The sequence below is a fragment of the Trichinella spiralis genome (genome assembly GCF_000181795.1).
Source record: "Trichinella spiralis strain ISS 195 chromosome Unknown Scfld2, whole genome shotgun sequence".
Classification (NCBI taxonomy): domain Eukaryota; kingdom Metazoa; phylum Nematoda; class Enoplea; order Trichinellida; family Trichinellidae; genus Trichinella; species Trichinella spiralis.
This window is the reverse complement of record NW_003526941.1, coordinates 7,071,829-7,085,720: the sequence shown is the minus strand read 5'-3', so window position 1 is coordinate 7,085,720 and position 13,892 is coordinate 7,071,829. Positions and strand designations below refer to the sequence as shown.

Here is a 13,892-nt window from a genome sequence, read left to right as displayed (position 1 = left end):
GTGGAAGTTGGTCAACCGCAACAAGAAAGGGTGGGGGTTAGCTGCAACGACTGCTTATGGTAATTCCAGTTACAAACGTTAATTGGAATACAAATGACCATTAATAATAACCTCTTTCAGAGCTTCCTATGAAACCAGCCGCTGGTCGTTTTCCGGATGGCGATTTGAGAAAACGCAAAAAAGACGAACCTGTCCTGAAAAGGCAGTGAAGGCAACATACACGCAATACAGACAGTATCAACTGCCCAGCGCCCACAGCACTGCCCAATTTAAAAACATCCATTTGCCATCTAAAAAATTTTCCTCCTCACAACCCTTCAAATTTGAATATCGTACACAATTTTAATCCTTCTCCCTCTGACTAGTTCGAGTTTTTTTGTACCATTTCAGTTGTTTTTTTACGTTTCATTTCTCATCTTCAATTGACATTTGCCAACTCTATATATTTCAATCTGATGTCATTAGTTTGCCATTAGTCAACAACATCGGCCTGGCTTATTGTTTTCTTAAAAATTGTTTATTTAGTTCTGCTATTCTTCTCATAAAAAAAGTATTATTATCACGACGATCGAACATCTAGAAATGGAATACTGTGTTTAGCTTTCATACGACGGCAACACTCACTCAATTGTTCTCTTTTGTGAAAATGAATAAGGAAAAAATAAATTATCACAATAAAAATTACAATTTTACATCTGATCATACAAAAATTATCCTATATAATTAATTAAATTAAAAACATTTACAGTAATATAATAATAAAAAAGTTCAAATTATTTCAATTAAATTTAAAATTGTGCAGCAGTTACAAAAGTTCAATGTGCTGTTTAATAATCATTAATGTTCTATTCGAATTTTATATCATTTCTTCAAATGTGATTATTTGCATAAATTTTCAATTATAAATACCGTGAAAAAACACAGTAATAAGTAATGACATAGTACATTAACAATAGTCGATCATGTCAGTTTGAACAGCAATGTTCATTTTGGTAATATCAGAGTGATATTAAAATTTTTTTCTTAAAATGTGATCAATTTTTAAAATATAATCGTACAATGAAACTGTTCAATTTACAACAATTCGAACTGGCTACCATAAGGAAATGATGAAAAAGTTCGTGTAATGTAAAATGTTCAACTAATGCAAACAATAAATCGTAATAGTTAATCGATAATCATTTCCATATCCACTTTGAAATTGAATACATCTTGTTTATTGTTTTTAATCAAAAAAATTTGACAATTTCAATAAAATGCAAAACTGAAATCTTAGAAAGATGAACAAGATGAATTATTTGTTAAATGAATTAATAACATATTCTTATTGTTATTAGTTTTAAAAACATTAATAATATTATTACCTCAAAATTATGAACAAAATGTACCTTGTTTTCTTGTTGGAAAAGTTTTCCACCATCGTGTGTCCAACCGAAAGATCATAATTTGTAAAAACGGTTATGAAGGCATAAAAAAAACAAGCAATGTCATTGCGCAACAGGGCAACCCACCCTTGACCCATTAACCGAATGAAGTTCAAAGTGAGTGTCGTTAAAAAAAAGTATTTTTTTTGAAATCTTATCATCCAATTGCCCATTTTCGCACGATCAGAAACAAAAAAAAGAGAATCAATAAGAATTATTATTATTAATAAATTTTAAAATTTGAAAAGAAATGTAATGCTTCAAAAAATCGAAAAGAAAAAAAAATAAATTCTTTTCAATGAAATCATGTTCCAGTTAAAAATTTAATTGAAAATTATGTTTGACAGATCTGTTTCAGAGGAAAAATGTGCCCAAATAGGAGGCATATTTCACGACGAGTTTGATGAATTAATTAATTGGATTGTAAATTACAGTCGACAATAATAAAAATTATTTTTGATTTCAAAATATACTACTATTTTGTGATTTGTGATAAAAAGTTCAAATTTTCAAACCACTTTCCAAGATAGATTACAATTGAAATAAAGTAGTAAATCTGAAACAAACAATTTACAGAATGACAAAAAGTTACAAAAGAAAAAGAAGAAGAAGAAAAAAAACTATTAAAGATAATAAAGTTCAAAAAATTGAATAATAATTAAAAATTGTTTAAAAAGTTGAAATAAATTTGCATAGTTGTATAGTTTTGAGTTTTAGCGTGTTTACGAGAATGGAAGGAAAGTTGGCAGAAAATTGTTGACCTGCTTTTCGAGACGATCGTCGTCGTCGAACTGTCACCTGCATTGTATGGAAATTTTTGACGATCGCGATTGCGCAACTGTGCAATGATTAGTATCATCGTTCGTAATTTTTCAAATCGAGGTCGTCGTCGTTTGCGTTGCCAAATTGTGGAAAATTGTTCCTCCAAAAACTGGCCACTCCTCCTTCGTTTGACCTGAAATTTGAAAATCAGCTCACAAGCGATTGGCAAAATTGCACACTGAACATTGAACGAAGTTCGAGTTCAAGTTGAAAATTTGGCGCGAAAATTTCGTGGCCGTCACCACCAAACCACTGGCTTGGTTCACATAAACAAAGATTCACCGGATCGCGCCCGGCCGAAATGCCTGACTTTGACCCAAATCGAATGCCACGACCAAGTGACCCAATCATGTCGAACGTTTGTTCCAATCACCCACTTTTTCACTCTTTAATTTGCACCCACATTAAACACTGAGCTTACATTTGCCGCCGCATTCTAGTTAGTATCTGTCCATATTAACAAGCACATATAATTCTTTGCTTTTAGAAATTTCCCTTCACCATTTTAATTTCTTTGTCCGTCTTTATTTCTTCTTTATTCTTATTATCTCATCATTGTTTTCTTAAAGAACAAATTTTATTATTTTTCTTCAAAAATATGATCCAATTATTATTGTTATCCGTTCTGTTGCCGTTCAATGTTCTGCTTGTCAGTGGACAAGGATACGCCGCCGGTGGTGCTCAACAGCAAGTCAACGGCAATTACCAACAACCACCAGTGCAACACGTCCAACAATATCATTCTGCTGCCGCTGGATCACCAGCATACGGAAATGGACAAGCTGCTGTTCCACAGCCAGCCCTACCCTCGCCGGCCTATGGAAATGGGCAACCGAATTTTGCACCTCGACCCCAGCAACCATCCTACAACGGTCAACAGATGGCATACGGTCAACCGTCCATCAACGGCCTCTACGGTAGTGGTCAAGTACCGATTCCTGTTCCAGTATACGGAGGACCAGCGGCGGTTACACCCAATGTACAATATCCAATATTGGTTCCAACTTCTCCAACTTGTCCATTCGGTATTTAGAATTTTCACCACAACAGACTTGTTACTATTACATGATTACCACAGTGTAACTTTTTCTTTTCTTTCTTTCTTTTAAAGATCCACAATGCTTCAAAGCTAGTCCCGAATGCACAATTTCAAACGCATATCCTTTCGATCGTCGTACTCCAATTTCTTGTCAAGAATGTTTGAATTTATGCCAAGAAAAACAATTCGGCGACTATCCATACATTTGCCGCAGTGTTGTGTACGATGCCAATTCGAAAACATGCGACATTTTTGCCGTCGACGGACTCAACTCTCCACAACATTATTTGAAATATCCAGGACGCAGCATTTACAGGTAAAAATCACAATTCTTGTTATTGATAAACAAATTATTAATAAGGAAAAATTCAATTTGTTCAATGATAATTTTCACATTACTTCAGACCAACTGGACTGTGTCAAGCGGTTGCAACTGAAAAACCACCGACTTCATCGCAAACAAAAGAAACATGCCCGAATGGAAAACTGCCAAAAATATCTGAAATTGCCAACTACGGTACTACTACATTGAACGGAGCTAGTCTGAAAACTAAAACTGCCGAAGATTGCGCAACCGCTTGCTTGGCTAATCAGGTTAATAATAATACTTATTATTATTATTATTATAGTTTAAAATTTAATTTATTTTTGGTTTTTTTAAAGGATGAATCTGGAAACGCTTTGGAATTAAACGGACGCCCTTGTCGTGCTGCCAGCTTCTCTAACAGAAATGGTTGCCAGTTGAGCTCAAATCCATTGCGTATTACTGAACTGACCATTCAAAAAGGAGTAACAACATACAAAATTTCTTGCTTCCCTGGTTAGTTTAACAATATATACATACAAAAGTATATATATGTGTGTGTGGAAACGTAAAGAAAAAACAATATTTCAGAAGAATTACTTACCGAATGTCCTGGTAACTTTTACTATGATCCTCATCATGTACTGGTCGGATTTGCCAAACAAGTAGTCACTGCCCGAGATGAAACTGACTGCGTTCAACAATGCTTACAAGCTTACGAGACCACCGGTTTCAACTGCATGTCTGGAATGTTCTACTTTTCCGTAAGTATATCCACATCAGTATTACTGAAATTACTAAATAAATAAACAAAAAAAATATATATATACATTTCTTTTTTAAAGGATAGCAAAGAAAACTGCATTTTGAACACTGAAGATCGTAAATCACAATCCGATGTCTACACTGAAGATGATGCTGATGTAGTCTACTTCGAATCGGGATGTTTCCGACGTAAATCTATTAAACTTTTAAAAGTTTAAATTACATGACTATAATTTTTTTATTCATTTATTTGTTTTATAGGAAGATTGATGTTGCAGAAACATCGAAAACTTGACGCGCCAATTGTTGACGATGAATGGACAGAATGGAGCGCATGCAACGAGGAAGAAAATGAACAAATCCGCTTCAAACGCTGTGAAAAGAAAGACATTCGTGACTGTCCACACCAAAGACGTAAATGCAAGGCAGTCGTTAACGGTGATTTATTATTATAATCAAACTTCTTCTTCTTCTTCTTCTTCTCTCTCTCTATATATGTGTATATGAAACCAAATTTTAGAAGAAAAATTAAATACTATGAAAAAGCAGAAAACGCAGTAATGCTAATATTGTTGGTCAAGCAGATACGTCGTCGTACCCGTACATTTCTATCTAGTCCGACAACATCTGCACGTGCTGCAACGACTGCAAACAAACAAAATACCCCAACACAAAACTTGTACAAAACCCGTTGTATGTAAATTTCACTGTTGCACTTTTTATCAAAATAAATAAAATCAACTTAAGCAAGAAATGTTTTTATGAGCTTCGAAATTTATACATGAAAAAGATTTATTAAGATATTATTTAAAAAAAAGCAGAGGGAGCAAATCGAAAAAGTGACAATGATTAAACAAACTGAGATTTTTCTGAAAAATTATATAGGGTAATCGTTAATAAATGACAAAATATCTAACAAAAAATATGCAGCATATATATATATACACATACATATGCATGTGTATACATATATATACGGTCGTAATAATAATTATGCTTAATAAATCTGCTATGCAGTTATAAAATTAAAAAAAAAACTTCTCAGAAAACATCAGCAAGTTTGCATATCATACTTTGCTGCTTTCGCCGATGGCGGCTGCCTAAATCCATTCAAAATTAAAACAAATAATTAATTATACTGTTCACAATTCTTACAAATCCAGTGCAGCACGTTTCGGCGAAATATTCGATACTTGACTTTCGGCTGTTTCTTGCTTGTCTTTCACCCACCTAATTTGCGTAAAAGGACCATAACCAGCAGTGTTTCTTGCAGCAACACGGAATATCACTGCTGACGACTGATCTTGGAAGTTCAACAACGATGCGTCAACAATATTATTTGGTACTTGGCAAAATGCATCAAAACCACAATATACCCGCATAAAGGACAAAAAATCGGAAACTTAAATCAAAAAAGTCCATAAAGCACTGAATATTGTAGCTGTATACAATATACAACAATGCGTTGAAGAAAATCACTTCAAACTAATAAACTGATTTTCATGAAAGCCAATAAGAAAAAGCAATTTTTTTTTAAAATAAGTAAACCACAACTTACCCTGCTGTTGAGATTTCATTGCCAAATAAACGGAATATTCGACAATTTCGGTTCGCGAGTTGACCGGAGGTTGCCAGCTCAGCTGAATACAGTCGGTCATTTTTTCTACCCTGATATTGGCAGGAGGACTTGGAAGTGCTTCGTCGTTTGTTTTGAATATTCCACTTTCTACCCAATCACTTGCGCCCAAATCATTTACAGAACAAATGCGAAATCTATAAGCAGCTCCTTCTTCCACTTTCACTTTTCGAAATTCGCTGTTTTCCAATTTCTAATCGAAACGCAAACACACATACATATGCATGTATATACATAATAATATATATATCAACATCATCGATAAATCCTCACATTATAAAAATGACTATCAACTCTTACCACTACTGCATGCGTCATGTTAGCCGATATTGGAGTATCATATTCTTCAATGGTCATCACGCTGAGTTTTGTAATTCCAACGTCATACCATGGATTGGGTTTAATTTCAATGCGTTCTGGAACTTTCACATAACGAGATTCGACCTTTTTTTTTTCAACAACTTTTTTCACTTTGGGCAAATCATTCACTGTTGACAATTTCGATGTGGTTGAAAAGCTAATTTTCGCTTTAGCAAACGCATCCGCAGAAGCACTTCCCGCTTTCATGGGCTTCCGCACTCCACCGCTTGCAGACGCCGAAATAGGCGTTGAATTGTTTCCCATATTTGAACTATACGGATTACTCAGCAATCTGACTGGCAATGTACCGCTGGTTGGTTTAAAAGTTGACTTTGCATTACTTTCTCCACCTTTAAGTGACACCACAGACAGCTGAAAATATAATAATAATAATAATCTTGATCGTATCTTAAACGCACTTAATTCACGTAAAACTTACCCTTACACCAGGAAAACTGTGGCTTTCATCATCAGATTTTAAATTTACAGTTGCCACTTTTATTTTCAAAGTTTCTCCATCTTTCTTCAGATTCAAGGCTGGACTATTTACAGATGGTTTCTGAAAAACGAAATGAAATGTTTTTCATCAAATGATCAAACAAACAAAAAAACAGTGCTTCAACAATATAACTAACTATCATATTCGGAGCTGTGACTACAGGTCGATTTCCATTATCAACAGTTTGTATTTTCACTGTATTTTGAGGTAGCGAAAGGTTCCTAATGCTGGGAGCAGACACTGCAGCGGTTGATACTTTAACAACTGGAGTATCTATAGGGGCAGCTTTAATCTTAGGTGCCCGTACAGCAGAGCTATTTGCAGGTGGTAAAATTGGTCCACCAACACCACTGACCACAGATGAACCCTGAATAATTTAATAACATACAGTTATATAAAATATTATTTAAAAAATGATCAATTAATTCCCTTACTGTCCTTAAAGCACCCGAAGCTGGTGGAGCATGTATTTTCAATACGTTACTCAAGTTAGTAAGCGGTTGCTGTTTTACATTATCAACCGATCTAGCTGCTAAAAACAATATTTAACTTTAAAAATATCCAATACAACTACAATAATTTACATTTAACTTTCGGCAGTTGATTAAGATTTTGTCGTTCCATCTATAACAAAAACAAAAAAAGTGCATCAAATGACAATAATAAATGAAACATTAAAATATACTTTTATTTCATGTTTTTTTTCACTAATTTGCTGTCTCTGTATTTGAACTTTGTAGTGATCCACTTATCCGGAAAATAAGATTAAAAAACAAAGCATAATTCAAAAGAAAATGTTAAGCATAAAATAGAAATTACCATTAAAAACTGGCTTCCAACAAATTTCAAGTGATGTCGAAGAAGCGCGTACCAGCTGAATATTCGAAGGAGGATCCGGCTTTTCGGTTTCAAGACACCACATATCTTTACAACATATCTAAACGAAAAATATGCAAAACAAAAATACAAAGAATACAAATAATAAAACAATCGATACTTGCGCATTCCATGCTTTGCGATATCCATCACGACCAGACCAAATGTACATTCGTGAGCGCATTGCAACAGCTGAATGACCAGCTCTGGGTCGAGGATTTTCATCTTCAACTTTTCCCAGTTCAACTTCTAACCATTTTAGAGAAGCTAAAACAAAACTTGAATATAATTAACATAACATAAAATATGCCGTCTGTCGATGTACTTATGCAGAAACAACCCAAGGTGTTGGTACATTTCCATTCTTTTTCAAAATGATTTGGAGAAGTAACTTTATTTGACAGCGGTATCCATCCACCAAAAATATACATCCTAAATATGCAGATCACAATAAAATAAATATTAAGGATTGTTTGTATTATTTACTTGTCATCAATTACACTTGCGGAATGAAGGCTTCTCGGGGCAGGTGGTACGCCGGACAGCATAGGCGAATTCCATGTCATGCTTTCTGTGTATATATAAATATAAATAAATAAATATATATATATATATTAATTACTCAGCATTTTTTTAAATAAATAGCAAACAATAAGAAACATACTAAGATCTAAAATCCATAAATCGCCAAGACGACATCCGTTCATTCCTCCATAAATAATCAGCAAAGACTTGTCATCAGATTCGTAGTAGCAAGCACTGTGCGATTCTCTTGGTGTAGGTTTAGCACCATAAGTAACTGGCGTAAACCACTGGTATGGTGTTGTACGCAAATCAATCGCGTAGAAGTCATTTAAATAACTAAATATTTCATCTTCATTAAAATATTTTGAAACAACTTTTTTTTCAATGCAGTAATTATAAATTAAAACACATTGAACAAAAATGAAATACAGCTGCAGAAGTCAATGCATCGCAAAACAAAATGAACAACAAAAATCGGACCAGTAAAACAAGTTGGATAAGTTCTATGATAAACACTTGTAGTACAAAAATTAACTTAAACAAACTAGTGTAAAACAAGTTAACCTTGATATTTATTCTCTTCTACCAAAAATCCGACAATCATAACTAAAAATTATAAGAAATACTTACACTGGTATACTGTGGCGATTATCTACGCTACCGTTCGTCAATCCACCAAACAAATAAATCAAATTCTTTACAAATGTAAAAGAATGACCTAGACGAGGTGGAGGAGGAGGGCAATTTACAGAAAGACAAGGTAAAATTCTTCGCCACTCCCAAGTTGAAATCTGAAAACAGAATCAAAGAGTAGTTTTGTTAAGAATAATTTGAAAAATATCTCAATAAAACTACTGAACAACAAAGGTAAAAAGTTTTGCAGTGATTTGTAAATAAAGACAACTTTAAAATGCCTTCAATAACAAACAATTGCTTCAGTAGAAAAACTCGCATAATAACATTATCATTCATGTTGAAATCATACATCGAGTTCATAGAAGTCGCTACTGTAATGGCCCATCTCGACCATGCCGCCATACACAAAAATCTTCTGCTTATCAGTAGTCATGCCAAAGGCTGCACATCCTGGAGGAATATCACCGCAACAAGTTGGCTTAAACCACTCATTCTTCTCTACGTAATGAAGATATATTAATACAAATGAACATATAATTATAAAATATAAAAACTACTATTACCGGGAAAGTAAACGTACAAATCATCGACGATGCCATCATTTCCCCCGCCAAAAATGACTATCATATCATCCAATGCAATAGCCCTATGGCCATGACGAGCTCGAGGTATAGGACCAAGTATATTTAATATCTTTTTCCATCTAACTTCCTTTATACACCGTATATTTTTAGTATCCCCAACTTTAACAGCATTCATTTGAAATTTACTTGACGAACAACAAAAAACAATTCTAAGGTACGGTAGCTATAATACCTAAATGTCATTAACTTACCATTGTTGTCAAAAGTGGGTACAATGACTTCAAAGCATGGCCACCATGTATATTAAATAAACAAATTTATGGGAATTTTTTTGAATTTTTAATGATGATTTTTTTAAGTTAATAATTATTAAAATGAAATAAAAGCACAATCATACTGTAATTTTGCAAAGATAATTTTAGTTTTATAATAATTTTCCAAAAGCACTGTATTAGTCTGTTTTACAGAATGCACAGTGTGATTTAAAAACTGCAGCTCGAAATTTTAACAATTAATAAAATTTGCATAATAAAAGTAAATTAGGTGAAGAACTTTTATTTTATTCAGTTAAGTTAGAAATTGTTGTCAAACAAAATATGGCATGTATTATTTATAAAAATATTTTATTCTTAAATTTAACAGTTAAAAATAAATTTTTATTATTTTTTTCTTATCGAAATGCTGAACAAATATTTATGAAATACGGTAACCTTCTAACCGACGGTAATACAGTATCTTTCTAAGGTAAATTAAAATGTCAAAGTTCGGTTTTGTTTAAGAAGTGATATATTAGCTGTACTTTGAAAGCACAATTCTTTAATATTTTGTTAAGGAAATATAAGTATTATATGTGTCAATAATATATGAAGTTTTTCAAGATTGTGGTATTTGTAAGGCATGCAGCTTAGCTAATAATCAGAGAACGTAGTTTGATGCAGTTATTATAATTTAATTTGATATGAAAGAAAACCTGAATTAAGTATTTAATTAATGATGTTTTTCATAATGTAGGTATAGATTTGTGAATAGTTGTGAACATGTAAAGTGTATACTTAAAATGTAGTTTGTAAACAACTTTTAGGGGGCTTAATCAAATTAAAGCTCATTGGAAATTCGAAGATGGTTGGAGAAAAAAGAAATTTTCATAAACGCAAATCAGTGGTAAACAGATTCTTTATCTTACTCTTGATTTATCAATTAATTAGTTTTGTTATTTAAAGTCGCAGTTATTCAACTGTTATGTTTTACGTAGGACTGATTTAATTGCATAAGTAAAGATTTTTTTTCCTATTTTGCTATGTAATGAAACAGTTTTATTGTGTCCCTTTGAATATAGATGGACATTTTTTTGAATCATAAATTAAGCAAAATGCTATATGGAGTAACAGCAAAATGTATTCTCAGAAGCAAATTTTAATCAGTTTAATTTTTTTTAATTGGAATGTTATATCATGCTTTATGGGCTGTGTACGAGCGTTAGGTGTAATTTATAATTCACATAGGTTTCTATTAAAAAAAATTTTTTTTAACTTATTTTTTTTTTGCTATGAACATTAGGTTGACTAATGTTTAAACAGTACAGAAATGACTTAGTTAATGATTTATTATAAATGCTATTTATTTTTTTGCTATTTTTTAATTTAAAAAGTATAGTTTTTGATATTTTTACTTGCTTAAAAATTTTTGAAATCTAATCATTTTTAGATAAGTAACAGAAATAAAGAAAAATGGAGAAGTGAAGAAATATCAAGCGATTTAGATAGGTTTTGAAATTTGAATTACCTTTCAATTTTATTTTGATTTTTATTGCTATTATTTAGTAACGAAGAAACTGAAACAAATGCATATAACGTGGAATCCGATGAAGAGACAGCACACGAGAAACGTTATCGCTTAGCTAAGCAGTATTTAAGTGAAGTAGAACGGGAAGGTAAGCGGAATAATTTTGAAAAAATATAGTAAATAATAATATAGTAGATGTTTTCTTCATTCACGTCTGTGAGAACTATTATGATTTATTTATCACCAATTTTTGCTTTGAGTTGATTTGTAATTATGAAAATTTGTAAATGAAATAGATTTCTTAGAAAGCAAGTGTTGAACAGTATCAGAATGTTATATAATAATATATTTGAATAATTAAAAAAACTGTAGAAAGAGAGAAGGCCGATAATAAAATCATTGATCGCGAAGCTGTTGAGCATCGTTTACAAGAAGACGCTGTATGTGTGTCTATTATACTTCATGAATATAAAGATGACGTTAAGATAAATATTATGATATTTTAGATAGATGAAGTTTATCCTCCGCAAAAAAGTATTGTTGATAATGTAAGTTCTTTGTTGAAAAATGTTCCAAGATTTCGAGCAATATCTTTGACATTGAACGCATTTCATTCTATTTATGTATTTTAGTTGAATTTGCCTTCTCAAGATACGTTTCGTTTCCTTCGTGGTCATAAATTGTCACCTACATGTTGTATTCTCAGTCCGGATGGTTGTAGAATTGTCAGTGGATCTAAAGATGGTACAATAATTCAATGTAAGTATTTAAATAAATAAATATATATATATATATATATGGCTGTTTAATTTTCACTTTCCAGGGGATACGGAAACCGGGGAAAAATTGCACGTTATAGATGCAAACAATCGAGCTGGTCACCGATCTGTTTCTTGTTTGGCAGTCTCATCTGATCAAAAGTTTTTGGTAAGAAAATGATATTTTTTAAATCGATTCCGTTCTTTTGGTTTTTCAATATAAATTCACATTTTACAGTGCAGTGGTGGTCCTGAGAAAAAGTTACGTGTGTGGGATTTTGAAAACATGCGTCATTTGAAAACCTTTACTGGTCACACAGGTGCAATAAATGTGAGAATTTAAGATATAATAAAGAAAATCAAATAAAGTAATAAATATAATATAAGGGAGTAGCTATTCGAAATGGTTACAACCAAGTATTCAGTTGTTCATCTGACAAATGCGTTCGTGTTTGGGATCTCACTCAGATGGGATTTGTAGATTATTTGTAAGTTTTCAAATCTATTTATTGAGAGGATGAGCGAAAAATTATTTATTTTTTAATCTTGAAGACCTGGACACTCGTCAGCTGTAATGGACATCGATTGCTTAGCCCGAGAGCGAGCCATTACTTGTGGAGGAAGCGATCGTACTGTAAGAATTTGGAAAGTTGCTGAAGATTCTCAAGTTGTATTTTCAGATAGAAGGTTTGCGAAACAGCTAGTTTTATTATTGTGCACTTCTGAATAAATTCACTTAAAATGATTTTGATATTTTATATGTTTTCGTATTTTATTCAATTGTTGTTTCAGCGGATGTGGATCTACGGAATGTGTAAAACTTATAAATGAAAATCACTTTGTTACAGGAGCAGACAATAAGTATGACAATAGTACTGTATAAAAAATTTTGGTAAATAAGTAATTTGTGATTTTCAGTACGATAAGTTTATGGTCAGTATTTAAAAAGAATGCATTATATGTAAAAAATAATGCACATGATTCTACTGGAGCAAATTGTACTGACCGATGGATCAGCGCGTTATCTACTTTTAGACATACTGATTTAGTTTTATCAGGTAGATGAAGTGTTCCTTTTTTTCCAGTTTAATTAAATTGAAAGATTAATTTTCAAGCTGATATGATTTTTGTCGACTTTTTACAGTGTCTTTAAAGATTGCATTTAAATGTTCTAGGTTCTTGTGACGGTACTTTACGATTTTGGAAATGTGCTGACAATTTGACATCGTTAAAATTGAAATTTGTATTGCCTGTAGTAAGTAAAAGAATAATGTTTTATTGTTGTGTAGAATAGTTTTAATTTATAAAATAATATTTTCATAATTCGCCTAATTTTAGACAGGATTTATCAACAGAATTAGTTGCGCTTCTGAAGCTAATATGGTAGCGGTCGCTGTTGGTCAAGAGCATCGATCAGGTCGTTGGTGGCGTATTCCTGAAACTCGAAATTCTATTCTTGTTTTCCCATTGAGTTTTGATTTATAATGTTTCTTGTTTCATCAGTTCAAAATGAAAATGCCCTTTTATAAAAACAAAAGAACAGACGATTTAATTTAAATTCAGTTTCACGTGTAAAATTTTCACTACATAATATTTCATTTCAGGTGTACATATATATATATCTATATCTATATCTGTTTACGAAACGAAATATTCCATATTATGGAGCTTCATCAGTTGTATCATATTCAGGTTTTTGTCGATCTTTGAAAAACAACAACGGAAACATACCAATCAAGCAACCTAAACTGACGCCGAGGACTCGTCCAGCATTGCTTGTCCATCTTACCCCTTTACTATTCCATTGTTCTGGTGTAAGATTTGGAGTTTTCCATTTCATTTTTGAAACAATTTGTTCAATATAATGACCAATCCCAACGCC

At 32.3% G+C, this 13,892-nt stretch overlaps 4 protein-coding genes across 4 annotated transcripts; 2 read left to right on the top strand and 2 right to left on the bottom strand.

Moving 5' to 3' along the window:
* Positions 1-1,955: 1,955 nt before the first annotated feature.
* Tsp_06152 (hypothetical protein) lies at positions 1,956-2,597 on the bottom strand. The gene is made up of 3 exons (XM_003380403.1): positions 2,403-2,597; positions 2,186-2,379; positions 1,956-1,980 (listed from the first exon to the last, which is right to left on the bottom strand). The coding sequence occupies exons 1-3, from the start codon at positions 2,595-2,597 to the stop codon at positions 1,956-1,958; spliced, it is 414 nt and encodes a 137-aa protein (XP_003380451.1).
* Positions 2,598-2,844: 247 nt separating this feature from the next.
* Tsp_06153 (putative PAN domain protein) lies at positions 2,845-5,055 on the top strand. Its single transcript, XM_003380402.1, has 8 exons — positions 2,845-3,271; positions 3,358-3,601; positions 3,690-3,879; positions 3,949-4,105; positions 4,181-4,353; positions 4,435-4,543; positions 4,616-4,792; positions 4,904-5,055. Exons 1-8 carry the CDS (start codon positions 2,845-2,847, stop codon positions 5,053-5,055), a joined length of 1,629 nt encoding a protein of 542 aa, XP_003380450.1.
* Positions 5,056-5,505: 450 nt separating this feature from the next.
* Tsp_06154 (putative fibronectin type III domain protein) lies at positions 5,506-9,645 on the bottom strand. Its single transcript, XM_003380401.1, has 14 exons — positions 9,450-9,645; positions 9,236-9,384; positions 8,881-9,041; positions 8,390-8,586; positions 8,212-8,296; positions 8,066-8,157; positions 7,838-7,992; positions 7,669-7,786; positions 7,284-7,381; positions 6,986-7,216; positions 6,790-6,909; positions 6,291-6,722; positions 5,913-6,183; positions 5,506-5,756 (listed from the first exon to the last, which is right to left on the bottom strand). Exons 1-14 carry the CDS (start codon positions 9,643-9,645, stop codon positions 5,506-5,508), a joined length of 2,556 nt encoding a protein of 851 aa, XP_003380449.1.
* A 520-nt stretch (positions 9,646-10,165) lies between these two features.
* On the top strand, positions 10,166-13,875 carry Tsp_06155 (U3 small nucleolar RNA-interacting protein 2). Its single transcript, XM_003380400.1, has 16 exons — positions 10,166-10,193; positions 10,552-10,631; positions 11,175-11,233; positions 11,291-11,400; positions 11,625-11,692; positions 11,759-11,800; positions 11,885-11,996; positions 12,076-12,179; positions 12,249-12,341; positions 12,398-12,498; positions 12,563-12,697; positions 12,803-12,871; positions 12,929-13,068; positions 13,186-13,265; positions 13,349-13,468; positions 13,615-13,875. Exons 1-16 carry the CDS (start codon positions 10,166-10,168, stop codon positions 13,873-13,875), a joined length of 1,602 nt encoding a protein of 533 aa, XP_003380448.1.
* The last annotated feature ends 17 nt before the right edge of the window (positions 13,876-13,892 follow it).